The sequence below is a fragment of the Pseudopipra pipra genome, chromosome 17 (genome assembly GCF_036250125.1).
Source record: "Pseudopipra pipra isolate bDixPip1 chromosome 17, bDixPip1.hap1, whole genome shotgun sequence".
NCBI lineage: Eukaryota > Metazoa > Chordata > Aves > Passeriformes > Pipridae > Pseudopipra > Pseudopipra pipra.
Window position 1 is genome coordinate 10,184,424 of NC_087565.1, and position 23,519 is coordinate 10,207,942.

General features: G+C 42.8%; 2 protein-coding genes across 3 annotated transcripts in view; one reads left to right on the top strand and one right to left on the bottom strand.

Annotated features, from left to right (window-relative positions):
• Positions 1-1,096: 1,096 nt before the first annotated feature.
• On the bottom strand, positions 1,097-17,034 carry PARD6B (par-6 family cell polarity regulator beta). The gene is made up of 3 exons (XM_064674211.1): positions 16,792-17,034; positions 12,002-12,224; positions 1,097-5,686 (listed from the first exon to the last, which is right to left on the bottom strand). The coding sequence occupies exons 1-3, from the start codon at positions 16,855-16,857 to the stop codon at positions 4,857-4,859; spliced, it is 1,119 nt and encodes a 372-aa protein (XP_064530281.1). The 5' UTR covers positions 16,858-17,034; the 3' UTR covers positions 1,097-4,856.
• A 146-nt stretch (positions 17,035-17,180) lies between these two features.
• Positions 17,181-23,519, top strand: part of RIPOR3 (RIPOR family member 3) — a 54,036-nt gene continuing 47,697 nt past the window's right edge. Inside the window, exons 1-2 of one of the 2 annotated variants that reach the window (XM_064674212.1) lie at positions 17,181-17,197; positions 19,688-19,770. The gene's annotated coding sequence lies outside the window, so the exon portion shown is untranslated. Of the gene's footprint in view, positions 19,771-23,519 lie in introns of both variants that reach the window. The other variant, XM_064674221.1, reaches the window with a different exon arrangement.

The window sequence follows — 23,519 nt, forward strand, 5'->3', positions numbered from 1 at the left end:
AGATCCAGGCATTCCTGAGGACACAGCTCCTGCAATAACCCATCCCCTTGATTCCTAGTAGATTATACTTAGGACAAATTCTCCCATACACAGAACCTCGCAGGAAGACATCAAAATCTTAATGGATACTTATGTTCCAGCTAAGTGGCCTGTGCTCCTGCTGCAAAGAGCATGAGCTGCCTCAGGAGTGACCCCAGAGCCTGTGTCCTGAGCCAAGGAATGCTGGAGAGGGTGCATTTGCAGAGCCCACAGGGGCACACCACAGCACCCCAGGGGCACACCACAGCACCCCAGGGGCACACCACAGCACCCCAGGGGCACACCACAGCACCCCAGCATTCCTTCAAAGTGTCCATGCAGAGTCAAGAAAACTATTCCAGCTCCAAGACACCGAGGCCCAAGTGGCCAGGGGAGCAGCCTGGGTTCTTTCAGCAGCACACTGAGACACTGCAATGGTGTTCTCAGCCCTTCTGTCCCCCCCCAAAGGCTACATCAGCAAGGATGAAAAGCACTGGCCCACACAAGTGAAACAGGCCTGCAGACATGGAGGGAGGTGCAGAACAGGAGTCCTGTGCTCGGCCTCAGAGCAGCAAAAACAAAAGCCACACACAAAGGGCTGAACACAGCTCGAGTCTCTGGTCACTGGGTAAATGTTTACAGGGGCTGCAAAGGCAAAAGAGATGGGAGAAAACATTTGCAAGTAAAATGGGTGAGTTAAAACAGACAGTTGGCCCAATACTTACAGTGGCAGTGACAACCCCACATCCCCAGCAGCACCTGGCACAGGTGAGGGAGGGTGAGGAACCACCTCCCAGGCCTCAGGACCCAAACTCTGGAGGAGCAGTGCTCAGGCAGGCACTTGTTGTAGGAGTCAGCATTTGCAGCTACTGCAGGAACAAGCACAGCACAGGTTAGTCAAGAGGACCAAGGAGAAGTGTCTGGAAGCCTGGTGACCTCCCAGTGCAGAGCTCTGCTCCAGGGAAGGCACGGGAAGCACGGGGTGAAGCCTGGCAGGAGAACACAGCCTGCTGAGCTGCCCAGGAGGAAAACGTGAAACATTTTTATTTATCTGACAAAGTAATTGAGAAAAAAAACATTTTATTTCTATATCCATTTATTTCAGTCTGTAAAAATATAAGACTAATATACAACTACATCTAGCTTGATTTTGTAAAATCAATCTTCATTCAGTGAGATACCAATGTACATTATACATTAAAGTCGTAAGAAAAATACTGATATTTGACATTTTAAACAAGTTCATTCATGTAAAAATCACATTGCAAGTAAAATTTAATTAGAAAATACATAATATTCACAAAAATACACATGTTAAAGACAGCTTGTGAGAACATTGTCCTAAATTTAACTCAGGTGTGGAAAAAAAAAATATGATTCACAGTTAGGCTTGACTTCTCCAGTACCACAGCAGAACTTCAAAGTAAATGCATCTTAATTCTATTAAGAATTTGTTCTTCTTCCTATTAAGGTGCACTTAGATCTCCCATTGCAAGGGAGGAATGACTTGTCCCCCCACTGTGTATGTACAACATATAACACTAGTCAAAGGAATTGTAGTTTTTCATTCCATTCTGAAATAATTTGGATACTTATAAATTAATTTATAAAATCTGGATTGAAAATACAATTTACATACACAGGATAGTCAATACACAAAGATTACATCAATAGCAGCGTAATATTGTCAATCATGCTCAGCATCCTCACCATCACCTCTAGATTTTTTCCTCTTTTTTTTTTTAGCTAAAGATAAAATCTATATAAAACAGTCAAGCCTTTAAGTATTGTCTTCCAGGGAGAAAACAGGAAAGATGTTAAAAATTTAGGAGGTAGTGAATGAAAGGCTAACAATATCAGCATATTTTAAAAAACCTTATAGTGAACCCCAGTATCATTTATATATAAAATTAAGTTTAGCCACTCGTAATCAACCATTGATCATCCTGAAGTAGCAATTTAAAAATCTTTTGTAATTAACAGTGTATGCATTAGTAAGATATGGAAGAACTTTAGGAACTTTGTGGTAACTGCAGCATTAAGCAATTACATGCTGTGCAGTCTGTCATTGTAGCTGTAAATACACACTTTAAAAAAAAAAAGCATTTTTAGGTTTATTCTTTAATGTTTTCATCAAGTCCCAAATGCTTCGTTTTACTACATGTTACCAAATGTCTGTAGAACAGAACATGATATATGTCAAAAAGAATATTACCTCACGTTTAGATGAATCAGTTTGCAGGAAAGGTCCTAAGGATGAACTCTCATGCAGTTTAGAGTAGGACCCCAGTTAAATTTCTCCAAGTCCTTAATACTGGCATGTATATTCCAACTATTCCCACCCCTGCTCCAAGCACAGCCTGGCTGACACACCAGACTTGGGCTGGGAGCTGAGCAGTTCCCTTGCCAGCTGGGCATTCCCAGACTCAGCCCAAGCCATGATCCAAGCTGCAAAACACTCCTGGACATCAGCTCCAGAAGGGATTTCCATGGAATGAAAGCATTACACCTGCATTAAGTGCACTACCAGTTCATTCTCTGTACCTGTGGACCTCATGTCTTCCCATCCAAGTGCCTTTATTCCTTCGATTATTCACAATACATTCAAGTAAACCAAAGGCACAGAAGTGCAAACTAGCAGAATAATGAGCCTCACCCTCCACTGGTGATTTCATACAGGAAGGAAAGTCTTTTGATAAAGGAAAAAAAAAAAAGATATTTTAAAGTAAACAATCTTCCTTAAAGAAAGGAAGTGTAAAGCAGCACTGAGAGAAAACACGTACAGGTAAAGTCTACTTGTTGCAGAATGAGTATTTCTTGTCCTCATTTCACACTAACTGGGTGTAGTTACTTCATTTTTAATAACTATTAGCAAAATAAGTGAAACACTTCAAAGTTCTTGCTCTTGTAAAAGGTTCCAGGGCCTCTCCTTATACACACCGAAGAAACCATAAATAAGTGTGAGGCCAGAGCACCCTCACCTGTATTTGCAGAGCACCAGTGCCTGCTGTGCCTACTCTCCATAAATCCTAAAGGCCATGGATGCCTCTCTTGGCAAGGTTTGAGAACACCCCTGCTCACGAGATACCCATTTCAAATGTGCATTTTTTTTAACACCAAACAGCAGGGGCTCCTGCAGCAGTGTTTGCATCCTCACAAAAACCTTAAACAAATACAGCTTTAGCCTCTGATAGTCTGTGAAGACCTTTACAGACGCCTTAACATTAAACTTACAGTTAGTCTCCTGTTAGTAAAGTTACCAGAGGTAGATGTTTCCTCAAGATAGACTGAGGGGAAAAAAGAAAGGGGTTAGTGTCCCTTCCCACTCATCCTGTCTTCCCAGAGGGTAGAACATGCTCCCAAGCACCTGACTCCTGGCTCTGGTGAGCACAGGACCACAGGACAGAACTGGTACTTCCTACTTAGAGCCTATGGGATCCCTGGGGACAAGCTCCAGCCATCCTCCTGCCCAATCTTGTTACTTCCCATCTCACTTTCCTGACACAACTTATGTTCCCAGAGAAGAGTCAGGTTGGGAACTGAGTGCCAAAGCGGTAAAGCAGGAGATACAAAAAGGGGAAAGGGAAAAACAAGGCTAGAATCCTCCCCTGCAAGAAACCCAGTGAGTGCAGCTGGTTGCACACACACCTGTGTGCTCACAGCATCAGGACTTGTCAGTGTTGCTGCACAGAGCAGCTCTGGAATATCCCAAACACCCAGCCAGGGGCACACAAAGATCTGCATTTACAGTTCAGTCCGTTATAATGGGTAAGTTCATATCACATGGCTCAAACAAGTTGTAGTAAAGCCTCATTCTGATTTAAGACTTTTTTTAATCCAGGGATTTAACTTAAGCTGTTCTAACTTGTTCAGGTTTGAAGAAAGTCACTTTTTACATTATCCAGACTCACTACAACAAACCTTTGCCAGTAGAAACCCTTACAGCTTCCACTAGGACTGCAATTTTAACAGAGATTATGTTATGCTATTTCCATAGCATTAAGTTTACATTTGATTTCTTTGTAATTTATGGGGATTAGCAACTAAATCCAACGATGTCTGTAAAATATTGCAAACTAAAATGAGAACAGGTCTTTGATGCACTAATGTTAAGACTTTTCACATTTGAATTTCAAAATCAGAGTCATTAAAAGTAAGCTTGCCTGGCCATTAGAACCAGGAAAGGTGCATGACTAACGAGCCTGTGGTTGCACATTCACCTACAACGGAACAGTCACCCTCCAAGCCCCCAGCTCCAAACAACTGTGCTCCCTGTGTCAGCCAGGGAACAGCCCAGCCACCTCCAGCTCTTCCCACCCACCTCCAGCTTATCTTCCAGCTTCCTCCTGCACAGAGCCCCACAAGCAGCTCTGCAGCCCAGGGCAGGAGTGAGGTGGCTAAAGCAGCTCCATCACACGTAAGCAGCACTTCACATGAACGTGAAACCACAGGACATTAGATAGTCAGCCTCACACATAATTAAGTTTACTTCTATAGAACCAGTAGTATTCGACATTAATAATAAAAAAATCAAGTACCTTTAAAAGAAAGCTCACAGGCATCTCTTAGCTATCCTTCATTTTCAATTTAAATTTTCCTCATCCGATTTCAGCCATTTATCAATTATCTTCCAGCTTTGTGAATTATTTACATTGAAGTGCAGAATCAACGAAGTTAGTTAACTTACATAATTTTGAATTTCTTGTATTTACTTTTTTCCCTCCTCTTAATCTAACTGCAGTGCTTGGTAGATGGAGAGGTATCAAATGTATTACATATTAAGCCCAATTAAAACATGTATGGCATCCTTACTTAATACAAAGTACACCAATGGAATTTCATAGTGTTATTATAGTTCCATCTTCTTCCAACGACTTACGCCCAGGATCTGGTACATCATATTCCATGCTACTGCTGCCTGCTGAGTGATTGGAGTTCATCTCACTGGAAGGCAGGAACCCATTTTGTGTGGACTCGTGAAGGAGTTCAATTTGTGACAACGATTCTATGCTTTCGCTGGTAGGTGCCGCTTTTGGGATCTGCTGTGGCTCCCCACTATCTTCAATAATAATGTCCTCTTCGTCGCTCTCCTCTTCTCCTTGCAAGAGGCTTCCCAGAATATTTGGTGTGCTGCTTGGAAGGCTGGACTCAGTGGACTGGCTGGAGCTGCCCGAAGTCCGACTGTTCCTCACGACATTGTTCCTCTGGTTGGCGGGTCTGACCGTGATGATCAGGTTGCGGCTGTTTGCAATCATCATGTCTGTAACTTGATCGAGGCTTTTGCCCGACACCTCTATTCCATTCACCTCCAGCACCTCGTCATTGACAGCCAGTAAGCCTGTGCTCTGAGCCAGCCCTCCAGGGACAAGCCTGGAGATGAAAATCCCCGGCACTTTCTCTAAGCCGTGCGGTGTCACCCTGACGCTCGAGCCGTCTCGGATGTAGAAGCCCAGGGGTTTGTCGGTCCCGTACTTGTAGAGCCGCACCCTGCGGTGGGTTTCGGGGAGAATATCCACGTCTATGATGGAGGACACGGGCCTGAAGTCCTGGGGCATGCTAATGACAATGTGGGGCTTCTTCTTGTGGTTATCCGGCCGCAGCACGTTGGACAAGACGTTCTTCTTCCTGGTCATGGTGTCTGTCCCAAAGGCACTGTAGTCTGCATCTTCTGCAAGAGAGCACAAGGGGTTAGAGAGAGCACACTGGGATTAGTTAGATCCTTCAGCTGGGGCTCAGAGCACACTGCTACCGTGGTAGAGGCTGGCTGAGCAAAACACCTCATCTACAAGGTTCCTGCTTTAGTGCAGTAGAAACATTTCTCTTGACTCGCAAACCAAAAGTTTTAATGTTATGAGATTCAAAGTTTGTAATACTTCTGGGTTTCTTCTACTGAAGGAAAGAGGGTACACAAAAAAATTACAGCAAGTTAGCAGTGGCAGACACAAAGAACCACAGCTGCTTGAGAGAAAGGGCAGAATGGAAAGAGTGAGCACATTCCTAGAAACATTTTAATTTTATTCAGAGTAATTCCACTTGCTAGTTTTCTCTGCTCAGGTTTCAGATCATTGGAAAAGGAAGAATGAAAAAGGGAAAGCAGCCAGCGTGCCTATTATTGCCTAGTTGCTGGGAGCCAGCCAAGTGACCTGGATTCAAACTCCAGAAAGCTTATTCCACTCTGCACTCTCCCCTGCCCCCACGCCATGTAGGTAAAATGGCTGTGGAGAGAAACAAAGAGACCTTGCACACAAACACTTGAGGCCAAACTGTTCATGCAGGCAATGCTGTAACTGCCACAATTGGATACAAAATATGCAAATGGCTTAGAACTTCAAAAAAGAAAACACATTAGTCATACACACATTCTGATTTCTGAAATGCCTAGTTACCAAAGGTTCCATTTTTCCTTTTAATACACTACAGTTCTCCAAAAAGAATGAACCTAAATACAATCAGATCTGAATTTCATTGGACTTAAACTTGTACTTTTGCAAAATTGCATAATTTTTTTTTTCTGAAGTGGATAAAAAAATAGTCAAGCAGAGCTCTGGGACTCAGAGAAGTTGGGATTCTTTGTATTATCACATTAAGATGCCATTGGTAGAGCCAAGAAAGCAAAAGAATGGCTATACATTTCAATCTGTGAATTGGAATAACCATGGCAAGCTGCCCTAGTGTGGCATTTCAGGGGAGCTGTCAGCTGCTGAGGAATCAGTGCAAAGGGAGAGCTGGGTAAGTCAAAGACACTTCTTTTGGAAGCTGAGATACACAGACACATATCAGTTATATTTGGACTCTTCAGATGCTTTAGGCAAAATAGAACAGAGAAAGTATTTCTGGAGCAACAGTTTACCACTACTCCAGCATGGAACACTAACTCCTCCCTGAAAACAAGAACAGCCCTTTGACTGCTCTGCTCAGGCAGCCTTGGACTTTTCTTCTAAAAGAAAAAGGACAAGAGAAGAAGAAACAAATTTAAATTACCCACACAAAAAGCCCCAAAGGGACTTATTATAAACCTACCTTGTGTGTACACAACAGCTCACCAACATGGTTTAGAAAAATGTGTCCTGATGGCCTCATTTACTCTTTTTTTGCTTAAAAAAACTAATCACACAGTAAGGGAGGCAAAGCTGTTGTTTAGCTGTTTGCTAAATAAAGACAGAGCATCTTTTGCATTGATGTTCACAGGTAAAGTTGTTAAACAATTTAACTGACAAACAGGAATTATTGCTGAAGGCACCTGATTCAATACAGCCCTACCATACTCTGGAGTGGCTTCTGTGACAATCTCAGTTACTTTGTAATTTAAGGTTAAAATAAAATAACATTAGATCTCAACATCAAACAGGGAGGCTTTAGAAATAGCCTAAAACCTGTTCTTCAGATTCCTAAGAGTGTTCAGTATAACTGACTTAAGAGTTGGTTCATTAAAAACCAATCCAACCTCCCAAACCAAAGCATAAAACAGGTGGACTATGTCTGAAGAGTAAAACACCTCCAAAAGTGCAAACTTACCATTTTCTCTGTAAAATGCCCCTTGGGATATCTGACTGACTGAAGATCAGCTGTTTAAACCCCTGTATTCCATTGCTGAACTCCACTGTGCTGCCTTCTCAGGCAACACAGAGCAATTCCTTTGCTGTGCGCTTAAAATTTATGATTAAAGAAGAAAGTGTGAGAAGTTTTGCCCTTATCTCTCCTGACAACCCATCCAACCAGTTTCCAGTTAGACATCTGGTGTTTCACTGGAAGGATTTTTGCAATTCAATGAGTTGCAATAGTCTTTTTCTTGTTTGTTTTTGTTTTTTTTTTTAGAGTTACAATTGTTTACAAAACAACTTGGAAAGGACAATTGTGAAATCAGGTCCCAGACTGGTCTTGCTTTAAATATCTTCTTTAAATATCAGGATCTGGTATTTTACCCGTTCTGTCCTATCAAATGTGTATCACATCAACATTCCCAGCTTGCCACGGTGGCTCTAAGGGCTTCCTCACCTTCATGGCAGGTGACTCACACCCCAGTCTGGCATGGACTGGATACACAAACATACACACATTTATTACATCTAAATTGTGTCCTGCAAGTGATTAAAGACACTCTGTGCTCTTTACCCAAGTTAGATCTAGAATTGTTCCCAACTTCCTTCACAAAAGCCACCACCCAGCCTGGCTTCCACAACACCTTGTAAGGCTTAAAATTCTGTCCAACTCAAGATTTTCCACAATTAGAGGAACACAAAGATCAGTAGCAAAAGGGCTGGCTTTGAAAGAAATATTAAGTAAACATGCAAAATAGCAGATTTAAAAATGCTTTTAACCCAAAAACGAAGATCAGAAAAATATTTCTTAGAAGAGATAGGAAATTTAAGTCTCTTTCAAAAGATAAATATGCAATCAGAAATCTTAACAGAGTTGGGGGTTTTTTTGCTTTTGTTTTTAGAAACTTTAAGTTACAGGACACATTGCTGAAATAAAAGCATCCTAAAATTGTAAGCCAGATGTCAAAACATTTAAGAAACTCTGAAGCACCAGAGGGTAAGTTTTTTGCATTATAACTGCTCTTAGCTGTCTAATAATTCAAAACTAGCATGAACCTTCAGATATACAGTTACAGAGTTTGTGGGGAAAAAACCAGCAAAAGGTTGATAAAAACCCATCTGTCCAAATCTCAGCCAAACAGCACACTCTGGTTAACCTCCCTTCCACTGCTAAACAAATTTTCTAAAGCAATACTCTCAAGTACAAAGGCATCTTTGTTCTGGCACCTCACTAATCAGTTTAAAGCTGTGGCAGAAAATATTTTGGCCTAAAGCCAAAGGACAAGGTGTAAACTGCAGATAGCTTTAAGAAGAACGGCCACACAGTGCAGGGATGATTTTCCCCAGCAGTTTCAAGCTCAAGGTGGCACCAATCTGTACAGACTCACTCCATGAAGCTGAAAACAAAAGCCCACAAGTGCCAAATCTGTTTTCAATTTAACATTGCTGAAGACAGATTTTTAAAATATTTTCCTGATCTATTTGCAAAGCAATGTAGAGTTACCCCCCAAGAATTCAACTTTCAAAGCCCCCAAACAGTCAGCACATTTGAATATAGATGCAATTTTGCATTTTTTAAATAAGCCCCAACAAATCTTTTCCTAGTCACAAGATACACAAAACATGGTTTTAGGAAACTAACCTGTGTTTTTAGGAAGAGGCCTCAGAATAACTAGGATAGTCCATAAAGAGCTGTTTAAAAAAGCCAACTGCTCTTACTTCTCACCAAAATAAAGCTTCTTGGTGAAAAGAGGCACAAATGGATTAACCAAAGACTGCACTTTTCACTAAATACAGTCACATACATGCAGAACTTGCAAGAGTGGTATATTTAATTTAATATCCTGCAAGTTACCTTTAAGGATATTATAATGAAATACATCTTCTGTTATCTCTATTATACTTGTATTTACAATGCAAAGTTCCCCACATCAAACTGTCCTTCAGCCTCTGTTCCCCCCTTTGTCTCTTCAGTCGGGTTTTTCTCACAGACAGAGTGACTCCCATACATCTGGATTTAATCACAATACATCAGTTTAACCTTTAAATACCAGATGTCAACAGTACCTGTTAATCTGTTAAAACTGCAGAACGAAATTCCAGCCAGGAACTGCTTTCCACAAGCTGACAGCCAATCTCCACTTGTGCAACATCAAGCCCCAGTTTGGATTTAGCACGGGAGGAGTTTGAAGAATTTTAAAGGAATTTAGTGAAGTACAGTTAGAGGAGTCTAACTGGAGATGTGATTTTGTACAGGACCACATTAACCAAGACACAACAATGCTTAGGACAAACTGGCAGCTTTCAGAAATGAGGAGTCACAACTGAAGAGGAAAGAGTGATTACTGTGGCTTAACAACATTATCACAACTGTCACTTATGAATAAATGCACAAACATCTTGTTGCTTCCATTTCAGCCCCTTAAGGTGTTCCTTGAATGCAATGTACTAAGAAGTTAATACTATTTACATTAGATTTTATTGCAGTCTGCTCATACCTTATGTTAGCTTTGCACACATTAAATGTAGTTTCTAAACAGGTAAGACAGTGTAATAAAAACTCTGTATGTTTTAAGACAGCAGAAACTTCCTCTCTTCCTCACAGTGGCTTTTTATCAAATATCCTAAATTCCCAACTACTACAGCTGAAAACACAAAAGAAGGTGAAGTTCCACTACAAAACCCACAGAAATTTTTCAACTGATTTAAGAGAATGCATGAAAGCCACAAGCAGCCTTGCAGGGGGAAAAGTAACTTGTGTCACTTATTATAGTTCCAAACCAGCACAGATCAAAGCAGCTCCACCAATAGCAGGTATTTGTTCATTTATTTTCCATTTCAGAGGTACAGCCAATAAACTTCTCTGCAATCCTATGAATTAACCACAGCTAAATCACACTGCCCAAAATACAACCCATCCCTAACTCCAGCAATTCAGCTTTGGTTACAGGCAAATCATCACAAATAAAATACAGAACCAAGTTATCTCTTTATTTTCCATCAAATATCTGCTCTATATGGCAAAGATGCCAATGAAGTCAAAGCCTCAATTTAATCAACAGACATGATCATTGTGGTCACAATTAACTCACAACAAAGTACAGCACTGGAAGTGCTGGACTAACATTCCAGCCTGGGTTCCCTATTCCCTAAAACTCCATAGCCAGAAGGCTCTCGTGTCCAAGGGAAGGCAGTGACAACTGATACTTTCCACACAGCTTTTCCTGCCAGCCAGTTCTTGTTCTGATAAACTATAGTGGGTTAATCTTATTTCTACTTCTGTGCATTGCATCAGTTCTTTTATCAACTCTTTGTACCAGAGTAGTAACAACTAATCCATTAGGCTTTAAATGATGATATAAGGTGTTAAAAATGTAACAGGAACAGGCAACATTAGACAGGTAACACTAGTGACAATCTAAAAACATATGGTGTTAAAATATAAACTGAATAATCCCAGCCTGACAAAGTGGCTTATCCGTTCTCGTCATATGGCTACTGTAGGGGATTAAATGCAATCATAGACCTTGTCCACCTCCAGGTTCTATTAAAGCAAATGCTTCATGCCTTTGGCATTTCAGGGCTGAAAGCACAGCCCTCACCAGGTTATACTATCAACACAAACCAACCAACCATTTTGCCAGGGCACAGCAGCTGCCAAGCAGCCACACTGGTTGTGAATATTGGGTTAGTGTCAGGCTGTGGTGGAGTTGTTCATTTTTGGAGTGGGAATGTTAATAAAAGGTTCTTTTATCAACCCAAGTATTTTCCAAGGGAAAGATGCCTGTCTTAGCAACAACCAGAGACAGTGAACATCACAAGAACAAATACAACTTCCCTTCCTGAACAAATGCAGGTATTAGGAACACACAACCAGAGCAGACATGCTACTTCTCAAGGCAGACCAACAACCCAGCAGCACTCACATCTGAGGTTTGCTAACTGAAATAAACTTGTCAATTCAAAGCTTCAAAATGTTTTATTAGGAAAGTGTGATAAGAGTAGCATATTACAAAGTGAGCCTTGAATTTACACTTGTATATTAAATTTAATACCTCATGTAATAAGACTTCCAATATTCCTTTCCAGCCTCTTTTCTCATCTGATCAAGACTGGAATTTTAAGTGAAAAGTATCCTACATACAGAGCAGAAAGCCCTAGAGGTTTAAAGTTTATTTTCATTTGCCTGCATAAAACCAGAAGGAAGCATTTGCCAGAGATTTAATTTAACTGAACTAGCAAAAAAGCACAAAGTATAAATAGGTTGCCTGAGGAAGTTCTTTCAAGAGAGACAAGTTGTGAATACCTTTCATGATCCACAATTACTATGGAATTCAACATGATGAAATAGGGCTAAAGGGTTTTTTCCTCCATACATCACACTGTTTGCTGACATGTGGGACAACTGGATAAACAGATGATTCACATATTTCAACTGCACTTACCTTTTCTCTGAATGAAAATCCTGAGGAGAGGATTGGCTGTGGAAACTGCTTTATGATAATTGTCATCGTTATTGATAGGCAGCAGGTCCCCATGAATGTCCGTGTATCCCACCAGCACATCAACATTTGGTATCTTGTGCACGTGCTGCAACAATCCATAGAATTCCTCAAACTTTCCAGGCTTGGACCTCTCCAGAGAAAACCGTCGGAATTCTGCTCCAAACTACAACAAAATGTATCTTACGTCATTGAGATGGAAATCAAACACCCTCAAGCAACAGAACTATTTGAATGTTAAACCTGGAAAGTTATGGAATTAAAAGTGCACTAGAAATACAACCACTATTTTGAAATGCATTGAAAATTCAGTTAAAACAACTGTTTGTTTTTTTTTTTTCCCCGAAGTTGTAACTATTTTTGGACTTGATAAAACATGTACTTTTGAGCAGGCAAAGGTTGTCTCATTGTTCCATTTAATGGGAGCTCATTAGCATTAAGGTGACAAACTTAAGGATAATGCAGATTCTCACATGCTGCTGAAACAGCCGCTCTCACTGAGAGCCAGAATTCACAGTCAGCACCGATGTGGTGACTCAAACAGGACGGTGATTAACCTCCGGTGCTATGTGAATACCTGGAATTTTTCTCAAAGAACTACGAGTGCACTTGAGAACAGAGTGTATGGATTGTGACACAGCCACGGTTCACCTCCACAAGAATGAACAGCCTTCAGACTCCCAATTGTTTGGCCAAGAAATGAAAATGCCTCTGACGTGAAGACTACCAAGAACAAACCACGTGCAGCAAAGCTTTAGTGAGCTGAGCTCAAGCCAATTCTGCTCTTGAGAGAGAGAGAGAACAGAGGCAACCAGCCACTACCCCTAAAAGCATTCAGAAGATTCACTTCCATTATCAAGACTCACATTTTGATTGCACGATCTTTTAAATCATGGTTCTATCCAGGGTATATGAAAATACTCAGAAAATATGAACAAAAGCTTAATCACTGACTTATTACTAATTACTTTCTGGGGTAGGATCTGCATTTAGTCAATATAATCATTCAACCCATACCCAGCTCACAAGTCCACTCAAGCTCAGTCTCCTAAGTCATCTATAAAGCAAACCCCCATTAAAACACGAGGCTGCAGTGGGGGCAGGTATAAAACTAAACTGGGTGCCAATAAAAGAATAAGATTTTGATGTAGACTAGACAAATTTAATTTCAGCACACATGACCAATAAAATCTTAGTGTTCTGCCCAGCAAGGGCAAAGCAAACAGAGTACTGGACAAAAATTACTCCAAAACCTCCGTATCAGGCACACACAACATACCAGAGATGCTGAAAGGAATTCAGAGATAGCAGCAGCCAGGTTACAAAAAGCAGAACAGCTTGTATATGAGTTAAAAGGGTAATAAGCTAATAAATAAAAAAACTCGGTGGCTTTTTTTTTTTCTGGTGAATTATAGTGCTGCCCTACAGTGAAAATAAAAACTTTAAATAATTTTTTAGCAAGAGCAGAACGCCTCAGTATCACATACTCAGGTGTGTGTTACACACAGCAGATGTGAAGGTGCACTTACCACCCTCCAGCCCAACCTTTACCTCACATTTGATTACAATCTTTTGGAGAATAAAAGCTTTGGAGTTCTCACATGCAAACAAAGGAATGAAGTAAGGAGACAACGACCTCGTTGTTAGTATGTTAACACCGTGCTAACTCAAAACAAGCTACACCTTCACCACCCCCACCTTCCTCCAAAACTTTCAAATAAAGGAATTATCTGGGAACATTCCTCCTCTAGAAATACTCCAATTACAGTACCATTAACTAACAGTAAGGCAGAAGGGATGATTCATACCTGCCTACTACAAAAAGAGCCAGGCCCAGCCCACAGGAGGAACTCTCATCACGTCAGAAGCGGCACAATCGTGATATCACTGAAAGGCTTTATCCTGTCTCTCAAATCCTTTCTCAGCATGGGCAGCATGGACACCACAGGAACTGTCCACACATGGCAGCAATGTAAACGTTTGGCTTTCAAAGACTACAGTTTAAACATAATTCAGTAATAAAAGTTTAAAAAGCCAACAACTTCACCCTCAAATTGGAGTAAATTTAAATCTTATCGCGCCAAGTGAAGGGCCAGATTTTCAAACGTGACTTTTATTTTTTTCCATGTTATTTTATACAAAGTCGGTGTAAATACCAAGAGACTCATAATAGGGCTCTTATTTCCACAGTTTGCCACGTGCTCAATACCACCATACAGCAGATGAAAGACAAAACTAAAACTGTGCAATTCCATGGTTTATTTTAACCCCTCGAAATGTTTTCATTTTATATCAGATGTTGAACTCCATCCCATTAAATAGCCCCGCACTTTACACTTCGGAGGAGATGAAAGACTGGAAAAGTAACTTAAGCAGAGAAGGCTCCTTGCCACCTGAGCTCTCAAACACGTGCTGTTCTCCTGCTGACTCCCCCGGGAAAAGGCAGGAGAGCCGTGTCAGCACACAGGAAGTCACCCGAGATTCTCACTTAAGACTCACTTATGGGAGACACTTTTTATTCAAGTCCTCTGTTACACAGCATAAAGCTGCTGTACTGCCAGTCTCCAGCACTGACAGAACATAAGCTCCAGTGACCACCTCTGATAAAAAAAAAAACCACAATTATTCCAAGCCATAAGGAAGAGAGGAGGGCAAACCTGAATTTTACATCTAGAGAACCAGAAGTTTATTTTCAGGCTCCCATACCATCACCAGGAGCTCCAGTTTGGGGGTATAAAATTTTATTTTCTGTGACAAGAAAATGGGCTGACTGGAATTCAAGTGCTATGGGGAATCCCCAGAGCAAGTTCAGAGCAGTTACCCAAACTGAATAAACTAGACTAACAAAAGGATTGTGCTCATGTAACTGTGGCCACAGCCGGGCTGTGCTGGCCCAGCCCAGTCAGCTGGGCACAAGTATTGATTTGGAATATCTAAATAAAGAGCTGTACACCACTGATCAGCCTTCAAAGCCCAGGCCACTCCACAGGAAGGGTTCCCTCCATCTCCCTCCCACACAGGCCTTTCTTCTTTCCCTGTAGAATTGCTCATTTTCATAGAAGGAAGCTGACTCCTCAGTGATATTAAATGGAGGTGCTGTTAAATAATGCATTAGCAACAAGTAGTTCTAGGAATGCCTTGAAACCTGCTCCAAAACATGCACTTAAGGGACAGTCCCTATTCATTAGAGCTACTTCTCTGTACAAACACCAAGAACATCACATGGGTGATTCCCCAGATGTATTTTAAATCAAGGAAAATACACAGTGAGGAAGGAGTAATCCTAGAGTTTTGGGCTGAGGAAAAAGTGGTTTGGGTTTATAAGCATATCACACTGATTGTTTTCAACTTCATAAGGCATAAACAAAATGAAAGGCTTCACCAACCACAGTACCAGCTGTGCTTTATTAGTGTTTGAAATCAGAGCTACCAGATATTCCTGTGCTTTCTGGTTTTGTCCACATGAAAAGGTGACTTTTTTTTTATAGTGTTAACATCATTCAAGCTGTAGAGACCAGCCACACATTTTCCTGAAGTTCCAGCACTCGCTGGAATGTTATCCTTACAAACCCACACAGCACAAGCCCTGACTGCTTCACCTCCCCTGCTGCTGTAACACCTGATTAGCAGGAAAGGAGGGTACAAAATACAGACCACAGCCTGGTCACCAGATAAAAAAACCCCAAGAGATCCATGTTCCCACCAGTGGAGAACACATTCCCACGTGGGTGCATTTACAATTTGCCTGGGAAACAAAAAAAAGAGGTTTTAACGTTTATTTAACTAACAGCTTGACACTCCACATCCAACAGTTCTACAATTGTTAACAGCAGAATGACACATCAAGAAATTATTTCGAATACAAAACAAACAAAAAAAAATAATCTATTTTCTTTTAGAACAAAGCTTTCTCAGCAAAACTTTGCACAACCAGCAAAGGAAAAATTAAAAATAGAATGGATGGGGATACACACATGGGAGAATTTACAGATTTGTGCAAAGCCCTGACCACAAGACACTGGTGATATATTCTGTGACACACAGGTATACACTCATAAAACATTGCCCGAGTAGGGCTTTCTGATTGCCTCTAAAAGGCAACAAACTCCACTTTAGGACAAGTTCACCAGGGTTTACCTCTACCTCTCATGTAAGCTGGAAGAATATGCTCTACCCCACAGACACACACACACAAAAAAGAGGTCCAGAAACACATAATCACTAAGTGAAAAAAGGGAACCACAGAAACAGTCACCAAGTTAAACAAATATTAAACAAACGCACTCGTAATTCGGACGGAGAGCGGCTTTTGGAGCTTATGAATTATGACTCTAAATACCTCTTTTGGCCCAGTTATCCCGAACTTTCCCCAAGCACCTATTTCTCTGCACGTTTTTCAGCCTGTGCAGGAACTCAGGGCCGGCTCCCCTGACCTGCACCTTTTTTGTTAAACCACTTCTGTTTTCTCCCCGCGGACAGCGCGCCCCATGAACGACACCGGCGCCTTCCCCGGCTCAGCAGCCCCGGGCCGAGGGCTCGGCCGGCGCAGGGACAGGCGGGGCGGGGGCCCGTGAGCGCCCCGGCCGTGCCCGGCGGCCTCGGGCAGGTGAGTCAGCAGCTGTCCTGTCCTGTCCCTGCCCCCGTCCCTGCCCCTCGCAGCCGCACCGCGGCCCCACGGCCCCGCAGGGCCGGCCCATCCCCCGCGGCCCTCAGGCGGCGGCGGCGGCTCCCACCTTGCTCTTCACCTCCATGGTGCCCAGGCCGCGGCTGCCCGCGGCGCCGCGCTGTGCCCGGTTCATGCCGCGCGCGGTCGGTGGCTCCGCTCCTGTCGCTCGTGGCTTCGCCGCAGCGCTGCGGGACGGGACAGGCCGGGCAGCGGCGCGGCCCAGCCGAGAGACCCCCCCCAGGAGCGGGAGCCGGAGCCGCGGCCGCTCCGCCGCCTCCGCCCTCAGCGCGGCCGGGCCGGGGCGGGGCCGCGGCGGCGGCACCTGCCGGGGAGCGGGGCGGGGCCGCGCCTGCGCCGCCTCCGCGGGAGCGCGCGGGGCGGGGCCGCGCACCTGCCGCCGCGGGCAAGATGGAGGCGGCGGAGGGGCAGCGGGGTGAGGGGAGTGAGGGGTCGTCGTTGTCTCCCGGCAGCAGGTGCGGGATGTGCCCCGGCAACCTTTGCTCGCGGTGGCCGTGGCTGTGCGCGCACGGGGCTGGAGCGCGGCTTGGCTCCGCGTCTTCTCCTCGGGGGCCTCTCGCCTCCTGCACCCTCACTCCCACAGTCTTGAGGAGCCGCCATCCCGCACCTCCCAGTCCTGAGGAGCCGCCATCCCGCACCCCTCACACAGCCCTGAGGAGCCGCCATCCCGCACCCCTCACACAGCCCTGAGGAGCCGCCGCCCCGCACCCGCCGTAGCCCAGAGGAGCCGCCATCCCGAACCTCTCAGTCCTCCCCCAGCCCTGGGAAGCTCCACAGCCTCAGGGCCGGCAGACCCTGGGCTGGTGCCCTGAACACACCAAACCCCTCAGACATCTGAGGTTGGGGATGGACTGGATGATCTCCGGAGGTGCCTTCCAACCCTAGTGATTCTGTGATCCTATGGGTTTAACACACAAACTGCACCAGTGTTAGTTACATAAAATAAGTCTTGATGGGGCTGAAGGTTTAAACTCTTCGTCTCCGGATGTGGCTGTACACCTGTTCTGGCCATAAAGGTGTTCATGGAGTTTGTTTTCATTTTAGCCACAAATAAGATGGCAGGATCTGGTCAGATCTGTCAGAGGGGTTGTCCTAGGCAACCTTCATTGGTTTAATTCTGAGATTGATAGTTATTTTCATACAGAGGTCGGTTTAGCCACCCTGAGAGAGCTACTGACAAAACCAGTGAGTGGGGGGACCATAAGCACTTTGCTGTCTGAATTAGAATGAGTTTCCACTTGTGTATTGGCAAGAAGAAAGCATGTAGATTAATCAAGGTATGTCAACTAACCTTTGAATTACAGTTCTCTCCCTTATCTGCAAACCTGAACAAAGAGAACTCCATGTGAGGTATCCTCCTGTAGATGTTGTGTGGATGGCTGTGAAGGGAGTTCAAACAACTCCTTGCAGTTGAGGCAAGGCATGAGTGTCTAGTCAGTCCTCAAGTCTCAGCTGGTAATCAGTAATTAAATAAAAAACATCCAGTGCTGAATCACTTTTAAGAAGGTGCTGGTTTTTGTACAGCTCATCTTAATCCCATCACGCCAAAGGCAAAGGAATTGCAGCTATCACTCGAGCCAAGACAAGCTGTAATTAGCACAGAGGATATTGTTAATAGTTAAGTATAGTTTGCTGTCAGACAGTGTCTAGGCTGATTCAAGTCTTTATCCAGTATGTTTTGGTTTTACACTGCAAAAGGATACGTAGAGAATTCAGCCTCTATTCAGATAAAATTGGGATCCTGGTGCAACAGAAGACAGACTACAGCTATGTAAGCAGGACTAGAGTAAACCCTCTTATTCTATCACTTTGTAATTATTAAATTGAAGAGTTTGGACTGCTTTCCCTGTCTGTATTCTACAGCTCTGCTTAATGAGCTGTAGGAAGCGAGAAGAAGAGTGGGAGTGACAAGGGAACAGTGACTTCTCTGGGTTTTTAAAGCTGCTGGTTTGCTTCTTTTCTCTTGGAGTGAGGGAGGAAGGACCTCCTGAAGATGCTTTCTGCTGGGAGCCGTTGTGCAGTTGACTTTATTGCTATAGATTTATGAGGTATCGCCCGAGATAATTTGTTTTCTATTGTGCATTCCTGGCGTGGCTGGAGTGCCGTGCAGTGGGTGTGGGAGCGTGCCTAAGGAGGCAGGGCAAATTCACTTCAAGTCACTGGAACCAACCTAATAAAGTGTATTAATCACTGCCTGGCTTTCATCACAAGGAGCTGACGTATGAGGAAGGAATGTGATAAACAATTTGACTTCAGATAAAGGTAGGGAGAGAGGCAGGCTCTTCGTGCCAGCTCTAACACAGGTTTGTAGAGCTATTTTAGTCACAAGTTCTGTACAACCTGTGATTCAGACCTGATCAAGCTATTCATGGCACGTTCAGTTTCTGTGAGGTTGAAAGACAGGTTGGGTTTCCTAATCTCTGAGCAGTTGGGGAAGTTGATTGGGAGGCCATTTTTTTTCCTTTGTTTGTTTTGGTGTAGAAATTCCATCACTTAAGTCCACCATGAACTATAATGAGATTCTATCATGATGTTTCTTTCCCATCTTGACACTTCTGACAGGTTAAGTGGGATGGTATTCCAGACAGCCCTCCTGGGGGTTCATAGAATACTTGCAAGAAGAAAGCATAGAAAATTTCTGTCAGCATATGTTGACTGTACTGATGACCCACCTAAACTTTTATTGTATAGTTCAGGGCTTTTATGCTGATTTTATGTTTAACACAAACTATTCTTTGTTTATACTGTCAGTGCCAGCTCAGAGGAGTGGTTGTTGGATTCCCTAGATTGTAATCAGATCTTTGATTTGCACTATTTCACACAAAATATTTCCATAAATTAAACATAGTGTGGAGAGGGATGATTACCTGCAATATACCCAAGTAATTGGGGACACCAAGGTGAGAGAAACCACTGAGCTATTTCTGATTTTCTTACCTCTGCAGACATTTTTGCCTTTTATTCTGGATGGGAATGGTGACTTTCATCTGGCTCCAACATCAGACCTTCAAAGGAGGATGTGCTGCAGGTATTTCACAAAATGGGCTGTTTGTCCCAGCTCTGGGGGGGGCTCTGGAACATTCCTGTGATTGTTCTTGCTTTGGGGCTTTAGTTGTGATAACCTTGTGAAGGTTTTTGAAAATACTTTCTTAGCAAGTCAAAAGCTGATACCGATACATTAATTTGTACTCTCTGAGGTTTCTAACTAAAATAATTAAAAGCTTTTAAAGCTTTTTCTTCCCCTTCATCTAGTGATCCATTTCTGTTCAATGACTGTGAATTACTTTGAAATTCCTGCTTATTTAAACAGGGCAGTACTGAGCACAGCTGACACCTCACACTTGCACTGGTGTGCAGAGTTTAATGATTTAACTCTTCTGGCTGAAGTGTTTGGAAGAAGCTACACTGGTGCTGAGCTGTACAGGTCAATAGGTAACACTTCAGTGTTTCTTTCCACAAAGCAATTTGTGAACATTTCTTGTTTGGTTTTCCACTACTCACTGAGTATTCCTGGGCTAGAATCTGGAAAAAAATATGGCAAACCAAAGGAATAATTGTTCCAAAATTTCTTTTAAACTTCTCTTGGTACAGATTGGAATTTAAATTTTGTCTTATTCTCAGAGAATTAGACAAAAAGCTCTGCCTAATAAACCTTTTGGAGTAAAGATTTTGCTTTTGTGCTTGCCTGGAAGCCATTTTATGACTATTTGTGGGGAAAACTATGCCCTCTGCTAGTGGCTTAACCTGAAATAAGTAAGATATTAGGTGCCATCTGCTGAATAATGAGTACTTGTGCTTTTTGCTACAAAGGAATGTTTTTATACAGAATGGTGGTTTATAGATCTTAACATTATTTGTGACTATGTACAGTATGCTTGGAAAGCAAATTACTAGGCTTTGTTGTTCAAGGTAATTTCCTCTCAAAGAAGGATAACATTTGAGCTTTAAAGTGAACAAACCACTATGCTCTCTAACAGTTTAACCTTTCATAAACACACAGCTCCAGTTGCACAGTCCCTTGCTGCCCAGTGGGATTGGACAGTCTTGTCTGGTGTCCTCTTGTTCCCCAGGTGTGATGTTTGAACACTTAGTGTTATTTTGACATCACTTAATGAGTTTGTAGCTCACTCATAGGCAAGTTCCTCCTGCCCCCTACTTTGGCAGGTACTGTTTCAGAAATCTAGCATTTGACTTCCTTTTCCTGAGCTCTTCTATGTGTGCCTTCTGTCAGAGTGCTACGAACAGGTTTGTGCTGAGTCAAACTGCTCTGACAGAAACACGTGAAGGAAGGTCATGACAGGGCCCGTTCCCTGGTCTGACTGTGAGACAATGAATTAATTTTGCAAATTATTTTAGCATCTAGTTGCAAAAATAACGATACCTTTTTACAGAACAACGAATTATTGCTTACTGGGATTGAATTATCGTTGGATGATCCCCGAGCCAGCCGGGGGTGCTCACACAGGCTCAAAGGCAGTGCTGGAAGCAGCGCGGTGCCTGCGGGGCAGCGCAGACCGGGCTGCTTTAGATCTCTGCCGGGGGGGGAGCCGGCACTAGGGAAGGGAATCCCGTGGGGATTGTCCGTTCCCATCGCACACGGGAGGCTGTGTCGCGACTGTCGCGACTGTCCGTCCTTGGTGCTGCGAGAGTCGCTGCCGGCAGAGGGTGCTGTGCCCGCGCTGTCCGCACCGCTGTGACCCGAGCGACGGCCATTAATGAGAGCCGTTAATTAAGGCAGCGCCCTTGGCTGGACCGCAGTGCGTCCGGCACAATAACAGCGTTCATAACCTCACCTGGATTTGTAATGGACATAGGAAATTAATCTTACTGGGGTTTAGTGTATCATTCACAGAATCACAGAATGGTCTGGGTTGGAAGGGATCCTAAAGATCACCCAGTTCCACCCCCTGCCGTGGGCAGGGACACCTTCCACTAGACCAGGTTGCTCCAAGCCCTGTCCAGCCTGGCCTTGAACAATTCCAGGGATGGGACACACTCGTTTGATTTGTTTGATTTGTCATTGACTTCTTGCTGAAATGACTACAGAGTATGAACAGGCAGGCATATATATATATTAATGTAATAAAGTGCCACTGTTTATTAACCAGATAGTACTGGTGCAGTGGTAATAAGTAAAACTAGAAAAATACAAGCCAAGGGAACTAGAAAAGGAATTCGATTTTTCTATTTATGTCACATTTGGAAATATGGAATCCAGTGATTTCAGCCACTGTCCCAGTGTGTTCAGCTTTTAGAAGATATTCTTTGCTTCTGTTGGCTCTTCTCTTAGTATGTCTTCTGAGTTATAATACCATGAACTATAAACTCCAACACAGATAGATGCACAAAGGAGGAAAAATAACCATGTGCTTGTAACTCTGGATGTGTGTATTTACAGTTTAGGCTCACTCTAACACACCCTCACAAACTGGGAGCAAATGCTCTGTGCAGGGATGGGTTTGTAACGTGCTCTGAAGTTTGTCGTGTTACAGTAATGAAAATGCCTGGTCAATATATTGGTAGACTGAGAGATAATCCACTCCTATGCAGATATACTTCATATTATTACCATTTAACCAGCGTTCTAAAATTAAAAAATACAAAATAGAAAAGGGTGGGGTGGAGACACAGGCAAATGTTTGCATGCATATTGCTTGCATTAGGAGCTGCAAGAAGAATTATTGTCTCTCCAAGCCAGCCTGGTGCAAAGGATCACAGTAATAGGCCCAACTACTGAGTTATTAGCTATTGCTTTTATAAACAGAGTTATGGTTTATAGCAGCCTTTCTGAAAGTCAGTTTAGTCTGGATGTTCCTGAGAAGGCTGGTCTGGTCTGCTCACAGGGTTTGCTGCCTGTAAATCGGTCCATTTAGAAAACAAACAAAAACTACTTAATTCAGTACTTAAACAATAAAATAATGATTAATCTGATTATACCAGGACACTGGTGATGCTGAAACACTGAATGTGTAATGCTGTTGCAACCATCCTGAATGCTTTGTTGTGAAATGATCTTTGTATATTGTTGGCATATATTGATGGATGTTGAATGGCTAAATTTGTGAAAGGCTTTTGTGAAGTGCTTTGAGATTCTGGAGGAAATGTACTGGCAGTTTTTTTGTGTCACTTGAGTTCTGAGAGACATCAGAGTGTGTTTTACTTTTTCATTGTAAATATTATAATGGTGCCAGCAATGCAGTATTTACTGCTTTTCATATGCGTGAGAATACTAAACATATGCATTTCTAAAGGAAATTCCAGAAGAATGTGAAACTAGCTTGTAACAATAATTCGTAGGTTTGTGTCCATTGTTTTCAAGAATATGTAAATTGTTACATTATAGAACTCACTTTGAACCCTTCTACATAATTATCTGCACTGAACATCAGTATTCAATTTGGAAAATCTGTAGCCAAGTGTTTTATTAGAATTTCATGGAAAAGGAGAATGTGAACAAAACCATAGAGCAAATGATCTGAAATACAGTTAAAAATAATGAAAACCAAGCACCAGCCACATAAACACACCAGATGAAGACACAGCAAATGAAGATCATAAAAAATAAACTGGAATAAAAACACATAAAGCCGATCTTCAGCTGAAGTAAATGGGGACATCTGCACTGGGAGTGAGGAAGCCGTGGTCATTTGTGTCAGCTGAGGGTCTGGTCTGTGAATTTGTTACAAGTCTCATGTTCAGGAGGAAATGAGAGTAACAGTAAAGGCTTTTTGGTCAACTGGTTGCATGGGGCTCCTGCAGAGATTTGGTGTTCTGACA

Bases quoted from the DNA above. Each gene is read 5' to 3' on its own strand.
- PARD6B (XM_064674211.1), bottom strand. From the start codon at position 16,857: ATGAACCGGGCACAGCGCGGCGCCGCGGGCAGCCGCGGCCTGGGCACC. The intron at 12,225-16,791 runs GTGGGAGCCGCC...ATTTTGTTGTAG, and splicing joins CCATGGAGGTGAAGAGCAAG to TTTGGAGCAGAATTCCGACG. The intron at 5,687-12,001 runs GTAAGTGCAGTT...GCTCTCTTGCAG, and splicing joins GATTTTCATTCAGAGAAAAG to AAGATGCAGACTACAGTGCC.